The 18,971-nt window shown below is 36.2% G+C and overlaps 2 protein-coding genes across 3 annotated transcripts; both read left to right on the top strand.

Annotated features, from left to right (window-relative positions):
- Window positions 6,085-11,886, top strand: LOC105167130 (ultraviolet-B receptor UVR8). 2 transcript variants are annotated; one of them, XM_011086714.2, is made up of 11 exons: window positions 6,085-6,558; window positions 7,359-7,432; window positions 7,521-7,605; window positions 8,007-8,138; window positions 8,229-8,462; window positions 8,546-8,788; window positions 8,996-9,039; window positions 10,010-10,192; window positions 10,494-10,584; window positions 11,272-11,315; window positions 11,460-11,886. In XM_011086714.2, exons 1-11 carry the CDS (start codon window positions 6,363-6,365, stop codon window positions 11,580-11,582), a joined length of 1,449 nt encoding a protein of 482 aa, XP_011085016.1. In that variant the 5' UTR covers window positions 6,085-6,362; the 3' UTR covers window positions 11,583-11,886. The 2 variants fall into 2 exon arrangements, with proteins under 2 accessions (XP_011085016.1, XP_011085017.1); XM_011086715.2 differs by having other exon boundaries at window positions 6,087-6,558; window positions 8,552-8,788.
- On the top strand, window positions 15,027-18,971 carry LOC105167129 (wall-associated receptor kinase-like 20). The gene is made up of 3 exons (XM_011086712.2): window positions 15,027-15,831; window positions 16,034-16,084; window positions 17,718-18,971. The coding sequence occupies exons 1-3, from the start codon at window positions 15,063-15,065 to the stop codon at window positions 18,767-18,769; spliced, it is 1,872 nt and encodes a 623-aa protein (XP_011085014.1). The 5' UTR covers window positions 15,027-15,062; the 3' UTR covers window positions 18,770-18,971.

Genomic DNA, 18,971 nt, shown 5'->3' with positions numbered 1-18,971 from the left:
CCTATTAAATAAAGTGCTTACTATGGAAGGGATTAGCAAGAGGTCAAAGCACTGGGTCTAGCTCAATTTTCATCGACCTTTTTCTTTTGCTGCATTTCGCTCAAAGGGTTGAATGGAGATAGTGCATCAAGCTGTTCGCAAGGGCCAACTTGATCCTCTTCCCCAGGGATCTCAGATGAGGGATCCTAGGAGAGCCACCGACTCCAACTACTGCCCCATGTATGATCCATCCTACCTCCTCAACGTTCTTGACAGCAGATCTTTGTCTTAGTAAAGTCTTTCAGTGGCATGTTTCGACGGGTACGCTAATCAATAAGATTGATGAAGTAGCAATTAATGCAAAAATAGCCAAATGGAAAACAAGAGTCATGGTTTTTAATCCTCTAAGATATGAACAAATAAACTATACCATTTGTCCCTCTATCAGCTAAGAAATTATAAGAAAATACATCATCAAGGGATTTTAGTTTACCACGAATCAATTGGACTTATTACTACCCCTTTGACCACTCTATTCGTACATGCGTCCGTTTTTTTAATATCCAACCTCTTTCTTGTTAGGTCCATTAATCGGCTGATTCCCGACCTCGCGTTGGAAGTGACATGGGTCCCGAAATGAGTTACCTTCAATATCTCTGATTAGAGACTTGGCAAGCGTGGCTCAATCTCATGCACATCACATCTCTCAACCTCTCTCTCGAATCAGCGGCTCGAGTTCCCCTTCTTAGCACCCACGGTAGACATAATTGGTACACTAATTTTTTGATTTTTGGGGCATCGACAATTATATACCTGCTAATCCGATGTCCACCCCGCCTCATATTGTGCCGGAATGGTATTTCCTACCGCTTTTTAGTTCTCCGCATCCGCTCGAAGAGACCGGCTATGATATCTCTTTATTTCTTGAAAGCCATTCAGTAAGGGCTTGCCCTCTTTTTGCTTTTGGGAAGGAATTGGGCAGTGAAGACTTCGATTCAATCAACTAGTAGGAGCTTGAAATAAAAACCTCGGTAGCTGTCAAATGGCGTTAGTGCTGAAGTCTTCAAGTAAAGAATCTTGGCTCTCCTAGCTGCACATTCATCGTATATATATATATATATATATATATATATATATAAAATAATATGCCACTCTGTCCTTTCCTTGCATGGGATATCTTTACTAGGGTAATCAAGGGTCAATGTAATTGAGAACCTGTGGTGGGAATATCGTCCTTGTGCTAATCGGTCCAGTCTCTAAAAGAAGGTGCAAAAGAGGCAAGAGTGACTCAAGCAGCACTGACTAAGGGAACTTGGACACGAGTGTTGCATTCACCAAGACATTTCAAAGACCTTTTTTATCAAATTATATTGTTGGGAAATAGTCGGATCTTCCTCTTTCGAAAGCCGTGCTAGGGATAAGAATACTGCTAAGTCATTTTCTGGGTGATCATCCCTTTACGAAAGAACATCTTATTACCATATTTAGCATAAGTGCTGTGAAGAGATAGGTTGAGCAAAGGAAGAAATCGAAATGCTTGATCCTTACCTAGCTCACTTGTGCCATTTTCTTCTTTTTTGTGATTCAACCGCAAAAAGTCGATGTGAGGCACTATTTTGAGATCCGCCAAGATCCTGCTTTCTAGTCTCTCTTTCAACTGAGAATAAAAAGAAATTCCTCTTCCCCCTTTAGCCTATTTCGTTCGAGAAAGCTCCTCTCTGCATATTCTTATTACATGTGTAGTAACGCTTGTCGAGCTGATCGAGCTATTGAATTTTTGCAACACACATCTGCAGCTAGGTCGAGTCTCTTCCTTCATGGGGAAAGTTTAGCTTGAAATCTCTATTCGATCGACTTTCTAGTCCTAAATAGAAATGCACTCACCGGAGATTGGATCGTTTCTGCGGGTTTTTTCATTTAATTTCGCATTGATCAGGGCGGCCTAAATTTCCCAGGTGAAAGAGAGCACTTACTGTCACCGCACCTTCTCAGGTCAATCACAATTTTCGATTATATAGGCATCAACCTAATCTAGCTATGAGTTTAGCTTTGTCAGTGCACTCAGAAACCTGCTCAATAGAGGCTAGGCTAGATCCTCTAGCTTTACACTAAGTCAATCTAGTAGAAGTTAGTTTAAACACTCTAAACAATAAACATTGGTTCGAGGATAAAAAGCCCTTTTGAGAGGTAAGAAATTGGACCCTTGGCCCGAGACCGGGTGAGCATTCAACAATGTCTTTACTAGTTTCATACCTTGGAATTTCATCATTTACTAAAGCAGTGATCTCATTATTGCCTATTCTAGTAAAACCACCCATCAGTGCCATCGTTACCCATTAGTCTATAAGGTGTATTCTCAAAATCCCTATATCCACAGCTGTAGCAATAAGAGCATCAATGTTACACAAAGATTCATTTCTTCAAATTGCTCTCCATTTCTAAGTTCATAGCCTTCGCGGTAGCTTCATCAATATTACCTACCAAATAAAAGGCTTGTTCAGGAAGACCATCTAATTCTCCGGAAAGAATCAGTTGCAATCCTCTAATGGTTTCTGCTAGACCAACATATTTCCCTGGAGAACCGGTAAATACTTCGGCTACAAAAAAGGTTGTGATAAGAAACGCTCAATTTTTTCGCGCTCTTGCTACGGTTAAACGTCTGAAGTTTCTTTTTTGATTACCTTCCTCGCATATGTATAAGACCGAATCCATTCGATTTCTAAAGGGATAGGAATGAAATTCTTTTAAACCTGAAACTGTTGTCCTTTCGTCGACTATTAGACCTGCTGCAATCCATCTGGCTCGACTTGACTTCATGATCGAGAGATTGATGGACCTAAGCTAAACAACTAAGATTGAAATCAAAATACTTTGAGAAACCCTGGGATTGTTGGCTCTTAGTCGTCAAGAGGACTTAGTCGAAGTCTTCCTTGGAGTCTTCGAAGCCGGCTAAGGCTAAGGGGACAATGCCTTTTTTTTTCCTTGAGACTCTTTACCGGCTGACCCGCAGTAATCTCTTTTTCTTTTAATCAACTCAGACTAATGTAAGTGAAAGCGGGGGAATATGCCTTGTGACTCAGTCCTCTAGTAATTGCCTTCTTTTTTGAATCGCATTACCGATATCTAATTAGATTGTACAACTCTTTTCTTTAAGCTCTTTAATGAATTGTACTATATCTGTCTAAGCGAGGTAATCTTTCTCCTTTTGGATGCGCATCCCCGTAGTGCAAACCCGACCTTTGAAACACTTTGGTAGTGCTCCTGGATCAGAATTCCAAATAATGAATCATAGCACATGGAGCCATCTCCTTGTCTTCTCAGGCATTCACTATAAGGCTAAAGGAAAGCCAAAGAAGTCGGTCCTTTAGGCGGGATGTAATGAATCCATTGTATAGTATAGTAAGCCCATCTCTAGATCACTATTTTTCTCGGTGAAGAATATTCATTTCTTTTCAATTTTGGTCACATAGGCTTGAACCACTCATGCAAAACATACTTTTCTATTCTACGATCACTATAAAAATACTTTGTTCTATTTTTTAAACAACATACCGACGTGTGTGTGTATATATATGTTCCCACACAAATAAGAGTAAAAATTTAAAAAATGATGTTAAAAAATAAATATGAATTGAGATATATAGTCCATTTCCCTACTATAGCTAAAGAAACAAAGGAATGAGTGGTTATACTTTGTGTTTGGTCCTATTGAATTCTCACATGCCAATTAGCGTGTTCTCCTCCACCTTATTCTTATTATTGGAGCAGGTGAGAGGTAACCTTCTATGTCAGTGCTCCATCTCAATACCAATATCTGCAGTGTCCTCTGCAGCTGCTCATCGACCCTCCCCTCCCCTCATACATCCTACTTTTTTCTATCACTGCTTTCATCTCACACCATCCACAACTACTTTAAACTATATTTTCTTTTATATCCTGTAATTTTAAAACGATAATAAATTTACAGTTGCATTTAGCTAAAAAGATTGAACATTTCAGTCATTTGAATAATTAAACAAGTGTAAACTCATGATTGGATAAAATAAAATAGGGTTAATTACATTTAAACCCTCTTTGAAATGCAAAGTTATACGCCCCCCAAAAAAAATCCAATTACACTTTCACTCTCTTCGAAAATTCACTATTTATAACTGGCCCCACTTCGTTAAGATTTTGACAAAAAATACTCACGTTAAACCAAAAAAATTAAATTATTTTTTAATTTATACCACATTTAACGTTCCCATTTAATAATTTGTATTTATAAAGGAAAAGTTGTGATGGAATTAACTCATTCCATATATAAATATTATATTTATCTCTTTATAAATACAAAAATATAAATAAGAATGTTAAATGAAAGACAAAATTATAAATTTTTGTAATTTCTTTTGTTTTTTGCTTATATCACCATTTTCCGTTCAAATCCTAACGGATGGAGATTAGATGTAAATAGAGAATTTTTGGAAGGGGTGTAAATATAACTTTGAATTTTTTTTAAAAAAATATAATTTTATATTTTTAGAAGAAGTTTATCATTAAGTGTAATTAACCCAATAAAATAATCAGCACGGAAGAGCTAGCTCTATTAATACTTTATTAAGATTGAAATGTGATTATTAAAGCAGTTACGTTGTAATTAAATGAGTATTAATCAAGTCAACTGCAAATCAAACTCTATTCTTAACATTATTATGATCATTATTTATTGATTAATATATAGAGTTAAAATTTTGCAATATTTATTTATTAATATATAGTTGATGGTTAATTGAAATGTGCTTTTAGCAATAAAAAATTAAAGTTGAGTCTCAAGCAATTAATATGGTTGGTTGTTCAACTTTATTTATTTGATCGATTGAGACTGTTTCTTTCTTCATATAATCAATAGTGTCCCTAAAAAATTCAACTTCACCAATTTTGGTGTTCCACAAAAGATGTTTGGACTTTTGTTTTTCATGTCTTCTCCAACCTACTATAAATTAATGTAAATTTTCATTTAAATATGATTATAAAAATAATTTTAATATTTTTTTAATGAATGTATTGAAATACCCCTCAAACTTTCTCAACTTTTGACACTTTTATGTCTTTCCCATGATTCATATCTAACTTATCAATAAAATTATTAATTATTTTATAATTTTTAAATACTTTTTTTCACATACGTCGAGCATGCTGTTTACTGCTAGTTTCTTTAAAATAAAATAATAAGAATAGTAATTTTAATATTTTTTAAAATAATCTCATAATTATATTTTATTTCCACACCTACTGCTCCATATTTTCTCTTAACTTATTTCTCTATATTTCTTTTTATCACAAACTTTTATTTCTCATTTTATTAATTATATATATATATATATATATATATTAATGGGGATTGCATTCAAGAACGTCTAAAAATTATAAATATTTATGCTAAAAATCGGTAATCAAGGAGCAAACTATTGTTTCTATGTGAGTTTTTTCTTTTTTAAGTGAAGCAATAAATTATTATTTATTGATTAAATCGATCACATTATTAATATCGAATATCAATATCTAATAATTTATAATTATAATAATTATATATTAATTTATCGAATATTTATATCTAATAATTTATAATTATAATAATTATATATTAATTATCAATATCATATAATTATATCAAATCAACAATTATTATTAAAATAAAATGGTATGAAATTTAAAAAAATAATTTTAAAATCATAAGAACTGAAATTGGTGAAAGGAAGTAGGCGCGGTTAACCTATATTTGTGAGTCTAATACGGACGAACATGGAAAAATAGCACCTACTGAAGAACCTGAATCTCTATCATAAAAAATTCTTCTCGAAAAAACATACAACCTAACCCTTCCCCTTCCTTGCACGCGACACGTGTGCACATTCACACGTCATCAGGCGGCAAAAAAGTAAGAAACCCCAACGCCCACTACAACCCATAGGACACGTGGCAAGTTTTAATGATTGAAGCAAATGGGGGTGAGAGGGGACACGCGGCCGCATCTCAGCGGGACGCGATGGGGCTATTAAAGCATTTGGGAGGCGGGAAATTCTTCCGTTCTTCCAGAAACTTCCTGTAACTCCTGGCGGAGAATCGCTGAAAGTTCTAGCGGCTCACGATTCGACAAGTGGATGTGTAGGCCACGTGATCATCCGACGTGGAGCCCGTGCCTGCCCGCAAATTGATACGCCTCCTTTTTATTGCTTTAGGGTACTTTCCACTCCACAACCAAAAAACCGCAACTCAACTTCTTTTGGACTGTTGCTCCAAGAAAAAAAAGCAGGTGCGAGGAGAATTTGATTTTTCTTTTTCGAATTTAATATTTTCGGGTGGGGGAGGAAAGGATTTCATTTGCGGGAAATCTATTAGGAATGAATGTCGATGGGGAAGGAGGTCAAGAAGGTGTGAAAATGGAGGAGAAATTGGTGTTTATGTGGGGGTATTTGCCGGGGGCCTTGCCGCAGAGGACCCCTATTTTGTCTCCGGTGGTGGTGCGGCTGCCTCAAGGAGGAACTTCCTGGAAGGATGTTTGTGGTGGTGGATGTGGTTTTGCTATGGCTATTTCAGGTAATTTGAGCTTGTTTCCTGTTTTTTCCCCCCTGCGTTTTGCACAATTTCGCGTTTCCTCGAAACTTGTGGTTGGATAACTTCGGCATTGGATTTTCCCGAGAAATTAATGATTTAGACTTTGCATATTTTTGGTGGCGTCGGAAGCATTTGTTTTTTCGCTGGCCAAGTTGCAGCTTCTGTTTGAAACTTCTACTTGAACTCTCAATAGCTCCAAGGAACTTCTTTTCATTTTGTTTCGATACATATATAATTAACTTTCTCCTCTGTTACCCAGGGTTCTTCTCTTTCTCTCTTTTGGTGTGTGTGTTTGAGCGAGTGCTGGAACTTATTCATTGCCAAGTGCTAAAAACTTGCATATTGTGCAATTACTTCAAGATTTCTACTCCAGTACTGGGTAGCACTTCGCTTTATGTTACATCTTATCTCCACAAAGGGCAGCGTGCAGTGAATAAATAGTTGGATTTTCCCTGTTGCTTCAGGAAGCTGGGGCTGCGATTCAATTTTCAATTTGTTTTTATCATATAAGAATGTGGCAATGTGTTTGACCAATGTTTAATTTTGGAAACAAAGAAATTCATCACTCAAGAAGACAATTATTGAATTTTGTAATGGCATTCTCAGATATTTATCTTGCTGAGACAAGTTAATTATGGGCCTAATTTAGACTGCAAAGGGAACATCGAAAGAATTGAGTTACATATGTTTATCCAGGATTTCACTTAAATATAATTTACTGCAACTAGCCAGACCCTTATACTTGTTTCAGCACTCATAAGTTTCTACATTGCTATTATCAGACTCTGGGAAGCTCATTACATGGGGATCCACGGATGACTTAGGTCAAAGCTATGTGACATCCGGGAAACATGGGGTAATAGAATGTGGCATGATATTATGATTTATGAACTTCCCTTTGCTTTGATTTGCTATAACCTACTTTTTTCACTGATATTGTTAAGGAAATGCCAGAGCCTTTTCCACTCCCCACTGAGGCCGTAATAGTGAAAGCTGCTGCTGGTTGGGCGCACTGTGCTGCTGTAACAGGTACTCCTGATCTGATATTCATTTAGCAGATAGATATTAGCTTTTAGTTTCTACTTCAGTTGGACACCCTTGGGACGACTAGTTTACTTTGGTTCTCCTTCTCTTCATCACCAAAAATAGGCACGTACAAAGCATACCTCCAGCTTAAGCGATTCGAAGTCTAGTTGACCGGCCTCCTAGAATATAATGTCTGATATAAGCTTCTTCTTTTTGGATAACAAATTCAACAATTCAACAATTCAAGTTGAAATATTGATATGTTCCTCCTGATGAAGGAAAGCCGGGGCCTCATTATGAGGTTCCAACACAGCTTTCCGTATATACATGACCTGCTAATGTCATAATCTTCTTGTCATATGTTTCTGTTACATGAACCAACTTGCTTCAATTGTTAAATGCAGCGGATGGTGAAGTTTACACATGGGGATGGAAAGAATGTGTTCCTTCAGGAAAGGTATTTGGGGACCCTTCCACAGGGGCAAGCACAGAGAAGGATGCCCTTGAGAAGCAAAGCTTACTGTTGACTGAGCAAGGTATTGCTGTCTGGTCTCAGAGCCAGTGATATAAAATGCCTCATATTCAAGTTACAAGGACTAATATGTCGAAGAGTGACTCCATTACAGTGAGCCCTCGTTCGCATGGATCAAGATCCAGTGGTGGGTCATTATCTGGTGGTGATAGTAGAGGGAGTGATGAAACTACTAAGCGGAGACGGGTGTCACCAGGTAAATTGGCAGCAGAAAGCTCATCATCTGTTGATGAAACACTCTCAGCATTCCCTTGTCTGGTAACACTTAACCCAGGGGTAAGGATTGCCTCGGTTGCTGCTGGCGGCCGGCACACATTAGCATTGTCAGGTAATTCATTGGATTGTTTTGTTTAATTGCAATATGGTGCTTCATGAGCAGCAGAGCTGCTATCTTTTATTCTTTTGCCAAAGTTACAGATGTAGGACAGGTGTGGGGTTGGGGCTATGGAGGTGAAGGACAGCTGGGTCTTGGGTCACGGATCAGAATGGTGTCTTCTCCTCATCCTGTACCCTGCATCGACTCCTCCTTCAACAAGGATCGCTCTATGGGCCTTTCACGTGGAAGCATGGGTTCAGAAGGTCAGAGCTTTAGAGTTCCTGGAAATTACATCAAAGCTATTGCATGTGGTGGTCGACATAGTGCAGCAATTACAGGTTAGCTTATTACTATTTATGCAACCAGGTCAATGTGATTAGTGGTGCACTTTTTCCTCTTCATTAGCTAGTATAGTAGTATGTAAAATCCAGTGTCTGCTTTTACATTCTATTTGTTAATTATGTAATGCACTTCTGGGAATCCCTAACTTTAGAATAAGATGTTCAATTTGCCAATGGTTATTTTGATGTATATTTTTTGCACAGATGCTGGGGCACTACTGACCTTTGGCTGGGGATTGTATGGACAGGTGAGCATCTCTGTGTGCTTAAATTCTTGTGTGGTTTTTACTTGATCTTATGGCTTTATACTTTCTATGTTTACATTTATGGTAATTGGGGTAATACCTGAAGGTCAAAACATGAATTAACACTAAAATTATGTCAGATACAAATTTAAGGAATGAAGGAATGAAATGCATCAGTTTCTTAAAAAAGATACCTCTTTTCACAGGTCTTCCACAAAGTTAGAAGGTTACATAACCCTCTTAGAATCTCTTTAAACGCGTGAATGTCTCTTGAAATTTTATCATTATTATGCCATCCTATCATGTTATCTATAGGTTCTATAAACTGAGATAAGAGCTAATAAGATAACTTAGAATTAGTGATGCTTCTGTCATCAATTTTAGGTTGGCCTTCTAGTTCAATGAGATATTTATTTCTCGAAACTAGATTGTTGATGCTATTATAGATTGTTTATATCGATCAGGCATCCTTTATACTCTTCTCACTTGTATTAGGTTCTTTGTGCATTCCTTTGCTTTCATTTGTTGTTGGACATACTTTCCTAGGCTCTAAGGCTTTGTTTAGTTATTTCTGAAACCTTTTCGTGTTTCCAGATACTGCAAAGGTGAAATGTGTTTTTTTTACCTTATCTAAGAGAATTACCCTTAAAATGCTTTACGAATACATACTACTGGTTTTTATCCTTCTCTTAAACCCCTTCCCTCCCATTTGGAAATTATGGTACATCTAAGTGATCATTTTTCAACTCTGCTAAATCGAATATATTTTCCATTGTGGTACTATAACAACAATCTTTCATATCAACTATTCAAACACATTTTTATTTTAATTTCATGTTTTCTATTATGGAACTGTGGATTACTTGTGGTGGTTTTTGTATCTGCTCTCATTTAGTTTCTTTGACTTAATTGATTGGGCAAGCACTAACAGAAAAAGTTTCTATTATGTCTCTCTCTTTCTTATGTGATGCAGTGTGGTCAAGGAAGTACAGACGATGAGCTAAGTCCAACTTGTGTATCTTCCTTACTTGGCATCAGGATAGAAGGTGTAGCAGCAGGACTTTGGCATACTATCTGCATTTCTGCTGATGGCGATGTTTATGCTTTTGGGGGAAATCAGTTTGGTCAACTAGGAACTGGTGCCGATCACGCTGAGGTATATCCACAAGTTATCTTTGTATTATTGCAGAACTTCAGTATAGATAGACCATGTCAACAACTGTAACTGAAGTCCTAGGTGCATCACTGACGAAAGGGTTTCTGGATATTTCTTCGGAAATATGATATATGCTGTAGAAAATGGAACTTTTTTTTTCTTAGCTTCTTTTTGTTTTCATTTGAAATCACAAATCTGGTTCGATGGCTTGAATTTTGTTCTGCTCTTCTTTCTGTCCGATATAGGTTTAGATTTGATTTTCAACATGGTTAACCTTATCTTCTTGGTCAACTGCTATCAGACTTTGCCTCGGCTTCTTGATGCTCCAAGTCTGGAAAATGTACATGCAAAAGTTGTATCATGTGGAGCTCGTCACACTGCAGTTGTCACAGGTGTGTCAATCGTTTGGATGAATTGGTATTCTTCTGTAAACTTTCTGATAGTTTGCCGTGGAGCATTATTTCAATTGTTTTGAGGAATGGAAGTCTCAGGATTTTCTGTAGAAGTTAATAGCTGTACGGCATTGTAGCAGCAATATAAGAAATAGGTGAAGAATGTCGTGCCTCTGTTACTACCTATAAATTATAATTGCTAGAAGTTTTATAGATTTCTTGTGGAACTAAATCGATTTCTTCCTTTCTTCAAGGCAACATGAGTCTGTAAATTGCGTGTGTGAGGAATATTACTAGTATAAATTACATCTGATCGACCAGGATAATGCTCCAACCAACTAACTGGAACTCATTCTCTTTTAATAGATTTTTCTTTTTAACCATTTGTTTTGCTTGATTACTTTTAGGCCAGCCAAGCAAACATATTGTTGATCATACTATGATATTATAGTAGAAAAATGTTCATCTCATTATGAAACACGTGCACAGAAATTGATGCCATTTGAGTAAGACGATAGAAGAATACGAAGGAAAGGGTGAAAGCGCTTGAAATTAATTGGTGTTAGATCAAAATGAGTTAAATGTTACTTCTCTATTAGTAGCTTTTGCTTATTTTTCACTGCATAGATTAGGTCCAGTTCTATTGACTCCACATTGACTAATTGCCCCTCCTTTCCCTGTTTGAAGAGGATGGAAATACATTTTGCTGGGGATGGAACAAGTATGGTCAGGTATACTGTGTATGCTCAATCTTTTGGCACATAGGATGTGAATGTGTTTGTGTTGGTAGCAAGTTGTACGATTGGGAACTAAAATGTTAATTTTTTGTGTGGCTATACATCTTAATTGATCATGACTTGTTTTCTATGAGACAGCTGGGGTTGGGTGACGTGATTGATAGGAACATCCCTTCTCAAGTTCCAATAGATGGATGCGTAGCAAGAAATGTGGCATGTGGCTGGTGGCACACTCTTCTGCTGGCAGAGTCACCCACTTGAAAGTACATGCACTCTGATCGCTTGGGCACAATTTTGTTAGGTTAGAGGTGACTGTGCTATCAACATTAACATATGTCTGTTATATGTATATGTAACTACAGTAGCACGTGTGCATATACATATATGTTCATGTAGTCATTCTTTAGTGGTGGAGGCTATTGCAACTGGTTATCTGTAAACAAGTTGGGGTTGCTAAATTCATCTGGCGTGGCGGCAATTGTAGTACTGCAACGTGTATTGTATATACCTATTGATGATTGTTGAGCTCTCTGATATAATAATGTTCTGTGGTGTTGAAGATTCATCTTCAGGTTTCGTCTTACTGCTATGTAGTTACAGCTTGCTTTCGTTGATGGTATGAAACATTTGTAAATGTGGGAAGTCTTTCAGCATTTTTGTAGTATTTCTGGTCTTGTTACTTAAAGACTGGTGAAGATAAATAAAGATTGTATATCGAGTTCTTAAGGAAATTATAGTTATCTAGACGTTGAAGTGTTTTTCATTTTTTTTAATGTATTTCTCGTATTTTAGTTTGCAATAGTGTATAGATAGAGGGTTAGATGCACTTGGGCGTTTGGTTTTATTTTCAAAAGTTTATTTTCAATTTGATACGATCTCAAATTTTGAAAACTTGTTTGTTTAGTCTGATTCATTGAAAAATGCTAATTTCCATTAGAAATTTGCAGCTTAATTTATTAAAAATATACTTTTTAAACCATCGTTTTAAACCTTATTATTGTGTAGGAAAAGAGGACATGATATGATATATAGTGAGTTCATATTGACTTTTTAAAAAATAAAAATAATATTATATTATATATTTAAAGTGCAATATTGCAAAATATATATATATATATAACAAATCAAATCTAAACACATTATGATTTCGCACATTTGTAAATCTAAGTTGAAAACATATAATCCAGATATATCTTATTTTTTGCACAAAAATAAATAAAGTGTTTTCATTTCTGAAAATTAGAAGTAAAAATAAAAACAAAACCAGCAAGAGTTGCACTTAGAATTTGGTGGTGTTTCTACCACAGGCACAACGTTGAATACACCAGAAAGAAACAGTATAAAAATTCAATCCCGAAAGAGGGTTAAGAAACAAAAATCAATTGTATGTCGACAAATTCCATAAGTTAGAGGATCATTAATGAGGTGGGAATTTCTATGGATAAAAATATATTTTCTATCTATTCTGATCATGGTACATCCAGTAATGAAGTTTTCGGATTCGGAGATCACTTGCACTAATTGTGTTATTCTTTTCTTTCTTTTTTCTTTTTAATTAAATATACTTACATTTTATACGCAAGATTTGACTTATTTATTCAGAAGTTTTTCCATTTGAGTTTGGTGAACTGGAGAAGCAACATCATCAGTTCCTAAGAGTAGATAGGAGATATAAAATATGCAATCCATCTCTTTTAGTATTATTTATTTATTAATATGGTGTCATTGTTGACATCAACTGACATAAATTTATTCCAAAGAGGAAGACTTTTGGGGTCAATGTCTGTTTGGTCAATCCCCACTTTATTTACACTAAAATACCCCATTTTCAAAGAGATGTGATTTATGAAAACTACAAGTTGGTAGTACAAATCTTTGAAACCCATACAAATGTCGGATAAGATTTTACTTTTAGTCCTATGACTATAAGGATATTACATTTTTAGTTTTTTTTTTTAAAAAAAATCATATTTAATATGTTAAATATTTATATACTAAAGTTAACACATTCTTGTAAGTACGCAGAGAATATAATCTATCCTGTACTTAAATACAAATAGCATATTTTGTCCTAAGTTGGTTCCATGATTGAATATTTTGATAAAAAGAAAAAAGCATGTGTTTTCACATGCATTTTTCTTAAACTTAAGAATGATGATGAAACCCTAATCATGTTTTATTATTTCACCACCAGACAAAATTTCTGAATCGTAAAAATCCTTCCCTTTCTTTAAATCCTAATTTCTTCTTAGCAATCGTTAAGATGCCCTAATTCTTTTGAAACAAGCATCTATCTTATTATCCATATCTCACCTATCTCAACTCTAATCTTCTGCTAGAATGACTTAGTACTAAACGTGTTCACCTTAGAATTAATGTGTAATTAAATACATGACTAAATTTGCTCACTATGTAGTTACAACACCAAAACATGTTAAATTCAATATCTTTAACAATTTTTTTAAATGAATAAAAATACAATACCATAAGCATAATTAGAGGAATAAAAATAAAATATCCCCAATAGTGGTGTGATTCACTCACCTGTCTTTTCTTAAATTTCTAGATGTATTCACAAAATTGATCCAATGTATATGAGTGGGGAGTTGGCATCAAACTGTTAATCATCATTCATACTCAACAACTATTATATATAAAGCCCCATTTCTCACTATTCCTTCTTTTCTGACCATCTACTATCAACCAATAATCAACTACACCACTACTTTTTACCCCAATTTTCTTCATAATTGATGTTTTGGATTCAAAACTCATTCCACATGTATGTGAATATATATACTTGTATTCATTTAAAAAGAAAAAATAAAAAAAAGCATGAGTTCAAATCATTCGATACTTGAATTAGTGAGACCAGAGATTAAAAAAACAGAACAAAAAGAAATTTTTGAATTTTTCTTATATCCCCCACAAATAATTGTCATTATGCAATTCGGTTAAGTAGATCTGGGAAAATTGAAACCTTGATCACTAATATTTATAAGGGCCAAGGCCAATTTTGAACTTACACACAGTTTTCGAAGATAATAATTAATTTATTTAATATAAATTTAAAAATATTTTGCTCGCATAAACTACTTGGGCGAGGAAGATTATTCATGGCAGCAACTTGGTGGTTAATGGAAAATATGCTGCATTCAATATGGAGGCTAATTTGCAAATGCTACCTTTCCATTAATGCATTCAATATTCAACAATTTTTTTTTTATAAATTATGTAATATTTAGATGGAGAGTATAGAATTATTAATTTTGCCTTTCTTGTATTCTTTTTTAGAAAAGAATTTATAAACAAATAAGATGGCGGTGGATGAAAAATTCAAAATAATAAATTTGTGTTAATGGGCAGAGGTGGGGTATAAAATATTTAAATGCAAAATCACCAATCATTAAAGGTGAAAATTAGTTGTTCAACGGGACTTGAATATAAATATATATCTTTTATGAGAAAATATAGAAATAAACGTTGCCATTGTTTTTTGAATAAGAATGAGCGTAAAATAGAAGCTTCTTCAATAATTTCCCAACCCCATAATTTTATATATAAATTGATTAATTACTCTCCAAATTTCAAAGGTTTGACCCAAAAATTATTAAATGTTAAAAAATAAAAAAAGGTGACAAATCAAATCACATGCAGAAAATAGCAAAAATCTTCTCCCACCAAACAAATTTATAACCCCCCCTCCCACTCCATTTTCACTACACCCCCACCTCCGCAGCCATGGCCAACGCCAACCCACTCCTCCTCCTATCCTCTCTGCTACTAACATACGCTATCTGCTCTTTCTCCCTTCCTCCCTGCCCCTCTTGTGGATCCACCTCTGTTCCCTACCCCCTCAGCACCGCCCCCAACTGCGGCGACCCCTCCTACAGAATCCGCTGCGTCTCCGGCACACTGCTGTTCGACTCCTCCAACAACTCCTACCCAATCACCTCTATTTCCCCCTCCAATCAACGCCTCATAGTCGCGCCCTCTTCCTTCCTCCCCAACACCTGCATCGCCGCCGATCTCCCCTCCAACGGCCTCCAGCTCAACTCCTCCGCCCCCTTCAACATCACCAGCAGCAACACCATATTCTACCTAAACTGCTCCGACACAATTCTCAACTCCCCTCTAAACTGCACCTCCAACAGCCTCTGCCACCTGTACGTCAACGGGACCAACTCGGCGAGCGATTGCGGCAACACGCCGTGCTGCGCGTTCCGGGCCGGGGGATCGACGACCTCGTACAGGATACGAGTGAGGCAGGATGGTTGCCGGGCTTACAGGAGTTTTGTGAATTTGGATTACGGGCTGCCGGTGAGCCGGTGGCCGCAGCCCGGGGTGGAGTTGCAGTGGGTTTTGCCCCGGGAGCCCACGTGTGGAGGGCAGGGGGACTGCGGCTGGGGTTCAACTTGCGGGCCAGACCCGAACTCAAATGCTGGGATTAGGAGGTGCTTTTGCAATTCAGGGCTGCAGTGGGACCCTCTCACTGGAGTCTGCGCTAAAGGTCAGTTTTCTCGACCTTTGTTTCTGTTGCCAATATTTTCTCTTGTGTCTGATTTTAACTAATTATACAATAATTGTAATATTTGGATGAATGGCTATTCAATTGATTTAAATCACTAAATTGAAAAAAGTTGGGAGGAAATTGATGAAGAAGCAGTAGGTGTTGAAGGATATTTTTCAGAATTTTGGTGATGTTGATGCAGAGTGCCAAGATCCAGATGGTTGTGGAAAAGACCCAACTCCACTCATAGCAGGTATTTGTTGCTGCCCCACTACACATTTCTTATTAATGATTTGTGTTTTTGTTTTTATTTCTTGGGTGCAACATTCTTACGCGTTTTTACTCTATGCTAAAAACTTGCTCACACTCAACTAATAACATTATAAATATTATTTTATATGTTATCATCTTACATTTTTCTTCTTAAATCAACTATAGAATAGCTGAATTCAAAATATTAGTTTAAATCATGGCAACGAGTCTTGTTATATTATTATATAATTGTAATTAATAAAACAATCAATCATATGCTAAATATATTTATATTTAGAGATAATTACACCTGAGATTTGATGTAATTACATTTAATACCCCTAAGTTTTATTTTGGTTTAATAAATAAGTCCTTCTGTTAATCAAAATTCACCGAATTTGCTGATATTAATTAAAAAAAATTTATTTTTACTGCTGATTGACTTATAACAGGTCAAATAAATCTTTTTATGATCAAATACCCTCATACGTCTTTACACAGTAATGTATATGATGAGGTATATTTTCATCGTTATAAGGTAGTTTAGTTCGAAAAAAATTGTTTGACTTGCAATAAGTCGGTTCTAAATCAATCAAACTAAATATTAATTTTTATTTATTTTTTATTAATATCAACAAAAATTCAGTGAATTTCGACTAATTGGGGATTTATTTGTTAGATGAAAATAAACCTTATAGGTGCTAAATATAATTTTTCAAATTACAAAACGAAATTTTAGGAGATGGGAGTGTAATTTCCCTTAGTATAATTAAATTTAATTTAGACAATAATTTCACTAGCAAAATATAGTGCGCATTAGGGAGAAATATTTGGTGTTTGGGCCTAAGTGTTGACTTCGACGGTGGTGATATTTATCACCTTATCTTGATATACCATGAACCAAAAGTCAAAAAAGGCGGAAGTATGAGAATTTTCAATAAATATCGGCCTTAATGCAATTTTAACCCAATAATATCTAAATTATTCTTTTATAATAAAAATATAAGAATTTATCCTTTGTTTTTTTTTTAAAAAAAATATAATTTATCTTCCTATCTAAGGAGGTAAATTACTTCATTTTAAAAAATACAGAAGAGCAAATTGCTACATTATAAAAAAAAATATAGGGAATTAAATTGCTATTTTTTTTTAATAAAAGGGTAATTTGCTCATTTGCAATACATGAGGGTTGTTTGGTGTGATTTTGGGAAAATTTTAACTTCGATTGGATTGAGTTGAACTTGAATCAATGATATAACAAGTGTAATATATTTATTGTGTAATTAATGTACAATTTAAAATAAATGACAGTCACATAATAATTATATTATACTTAATTTATAATTAGTTTAATTCAATCAAATTTAATTTAAGTAAAAAGAGGGTGTGATTTTTGTTGGTGATGGAACAACACTGAAAAGTGTTGCTGTTTTCTTTTTTCTTCTTTCAAAGTGGAGCTTTTATTTACGAAATAATATCCATGACGCCATCTATATGTGAAATTAATGCAATTGAGAATATAATATCAACTTGCTGTAATTTAAACTTGATAATAGCGCCATTCTGCTTCCAACAGTGAATACTTTTTCCTCTCATGATCTGCCATTAATTGCTGTTATGATCTTCATACGCAGGTTTAACCGCAGGCCTCGGCGTGGCCCTCATTGCAGCACTCATCGGATTCTTAGTCTACAGGCGCCACCGGCGCATCAAGGAAGAGCAAGAACGCCTCACCCGTGAGCGCGAAGAGATCCTCAATGCCGGTGGTGGGAAAACAGCCAAAGTTTTCACCGGCAAAGAAATAAAGAAGGCAACTAACAACTTCGCCAAGGATCGCCTACTCGGAGCTGGTGGCTATGGTGAAGTCTACAAAGGCATTCTCGAAGATGGAACGATGGTCGCCGTCAAATGCGCCAAGCTCGGCAATGCCAAAGGCACCGATCAAGTCCTCAACGAGGTGCGAATTCTCTGTCAAGTCAACCACAAGAGCCTCGTTCGCCTTCTTGGCTGCTGCGTCGAGCTCGAACAGCCGTTGCTGGTTTATGAGTATATCCCCAATGGAACTCTCTTAGACCATTTACAAGGTGGAAACAGAGGGCTTCTCTCTTGGAAACGCAGGCTTAGCATCGCCCATGCAACTGCAGAGGGGCTAGCTTACCTACATTTCTCTGCAGTTCCACCTATCTACCATCGAGACGTAAAGTCCAGCAACATCTTGCTCGACGAGAAACTCAACGGGAAGGTGTCAGATTTCGGGCTGTCCCGTTTGGCTCATACAGATTTAAGCCACATTTCCACTTGTGCTCAGGGAACACTGGGGTATCTTGATCCCGAGTATTACAGGAACTACCAACTGACAGATAAGAGTGATGTTTATAGCTTCGGGGTGGTGCTTTTGGAGCTCTTGACGTCCCAGAAAGCTATCGATTTCAACAGGCCACCAGATGACGTGAACTTGGCCGTTTATGTGCAGAGGTTGGTGGAGGAGGAGAGGATAATGGATGCAGTTGACCCAATGTTGAAGGAGGGAGCAAGCACGTTGGAGTTGGAGACGATGAAGGCGCTGGGGTTTCTGGCGGTGGGGTGTTTGGAGGAGCGTCGACAGAATAGGCCGTCTATGAAAGAGGTGGCGGAGGAGATCGAGTATATTATCAGCATTACAGCTGCTAAGGCTGCAGAGCAGTAGTTATGGTAGTAGAAGATGATGTAGTTGAGTAAGTTTTTTGGTATGAGATATCAGAATTAATGGTGTGTGTGTTTCTTCCATTTGGCTTCCAGTTGATGTGATTGTACATAGAGTAGAGGGGTTGTGAATAGCAAACAAGTTTTCATTTTGTTCCTTTTTATGTTTGTTTTCCTTGGAAATAAATCCCTATCTTTTTTATGTA

This window comes from Sesamum indicum, linkage group LG7, assembly GCF_000512975.1.
Source record: "Sesamum indicum cultivar Zhongzhi No. 13 linkage group LG7, S_indicum_v1.0, whole genome shotgun sequence".
NCBI classification, from domain to species: Eukaryota; Viridiplantae; Streptophyta; class Magnoliopsida; order Lamiales; family Pedaliaceae; genus Sesamum; species Sesamum indicum.
This window is presented reverse-complemented; position numbering and strand designations above follow the sequence as displayed.

What these genes read in the sequence shown, in the direction of transcription:
- LOC105167129 (XM_011086712.2), top strand. Translation starts at nt 15,063, where the DNA reads ATGGCCAACGCCAACCCACTCCTCCTCCTATCCTCTCTGCTACTAACA. An exon ending in CACTGGAGTCTGCGCTAAAG is followed by an intron (nt 15,832 to 16,033) that starts GTCAGTTTTCTC and finishes ATGTTGATGCAG; the next exon opens with AGTGCCAAGATCCAGATGGT. An exon ending in CCCAACTCCACTCATAGCAG is followed by an intron (nt 16,085 to 17,717) that starts GTATTTGTTGCT and finishes CTTCATACGCAG; the next exon opens with GTTTAACCGCAGGCCTCGGC.
- LOC105167130 (XM_011086714.2), top strand. Translation starts at nt 6,363, where the DNA reads ATGAATGTCGATGGGGAAGGAGGTCAAGAAGGTGTGAAAATGGAGGAG. An exon ending in TGACATCCGGGAAACATGGG is followed by an intron (nt 7,433 to 7,520) that starts GTAATAGAATGT and finishes GATATTGTTAAG; the next exon opens with GAAATGCCAGAGCCTTTTCC. An exon ending in GCACTGTGCTGCTGTAACAG is followed by an intron (nt 7,606 to 8,006) that starts GTACTCCTGATC and finishes TGTTAAATGCAG; the next exon opens with CGGATGGTGAAGTTTACACA.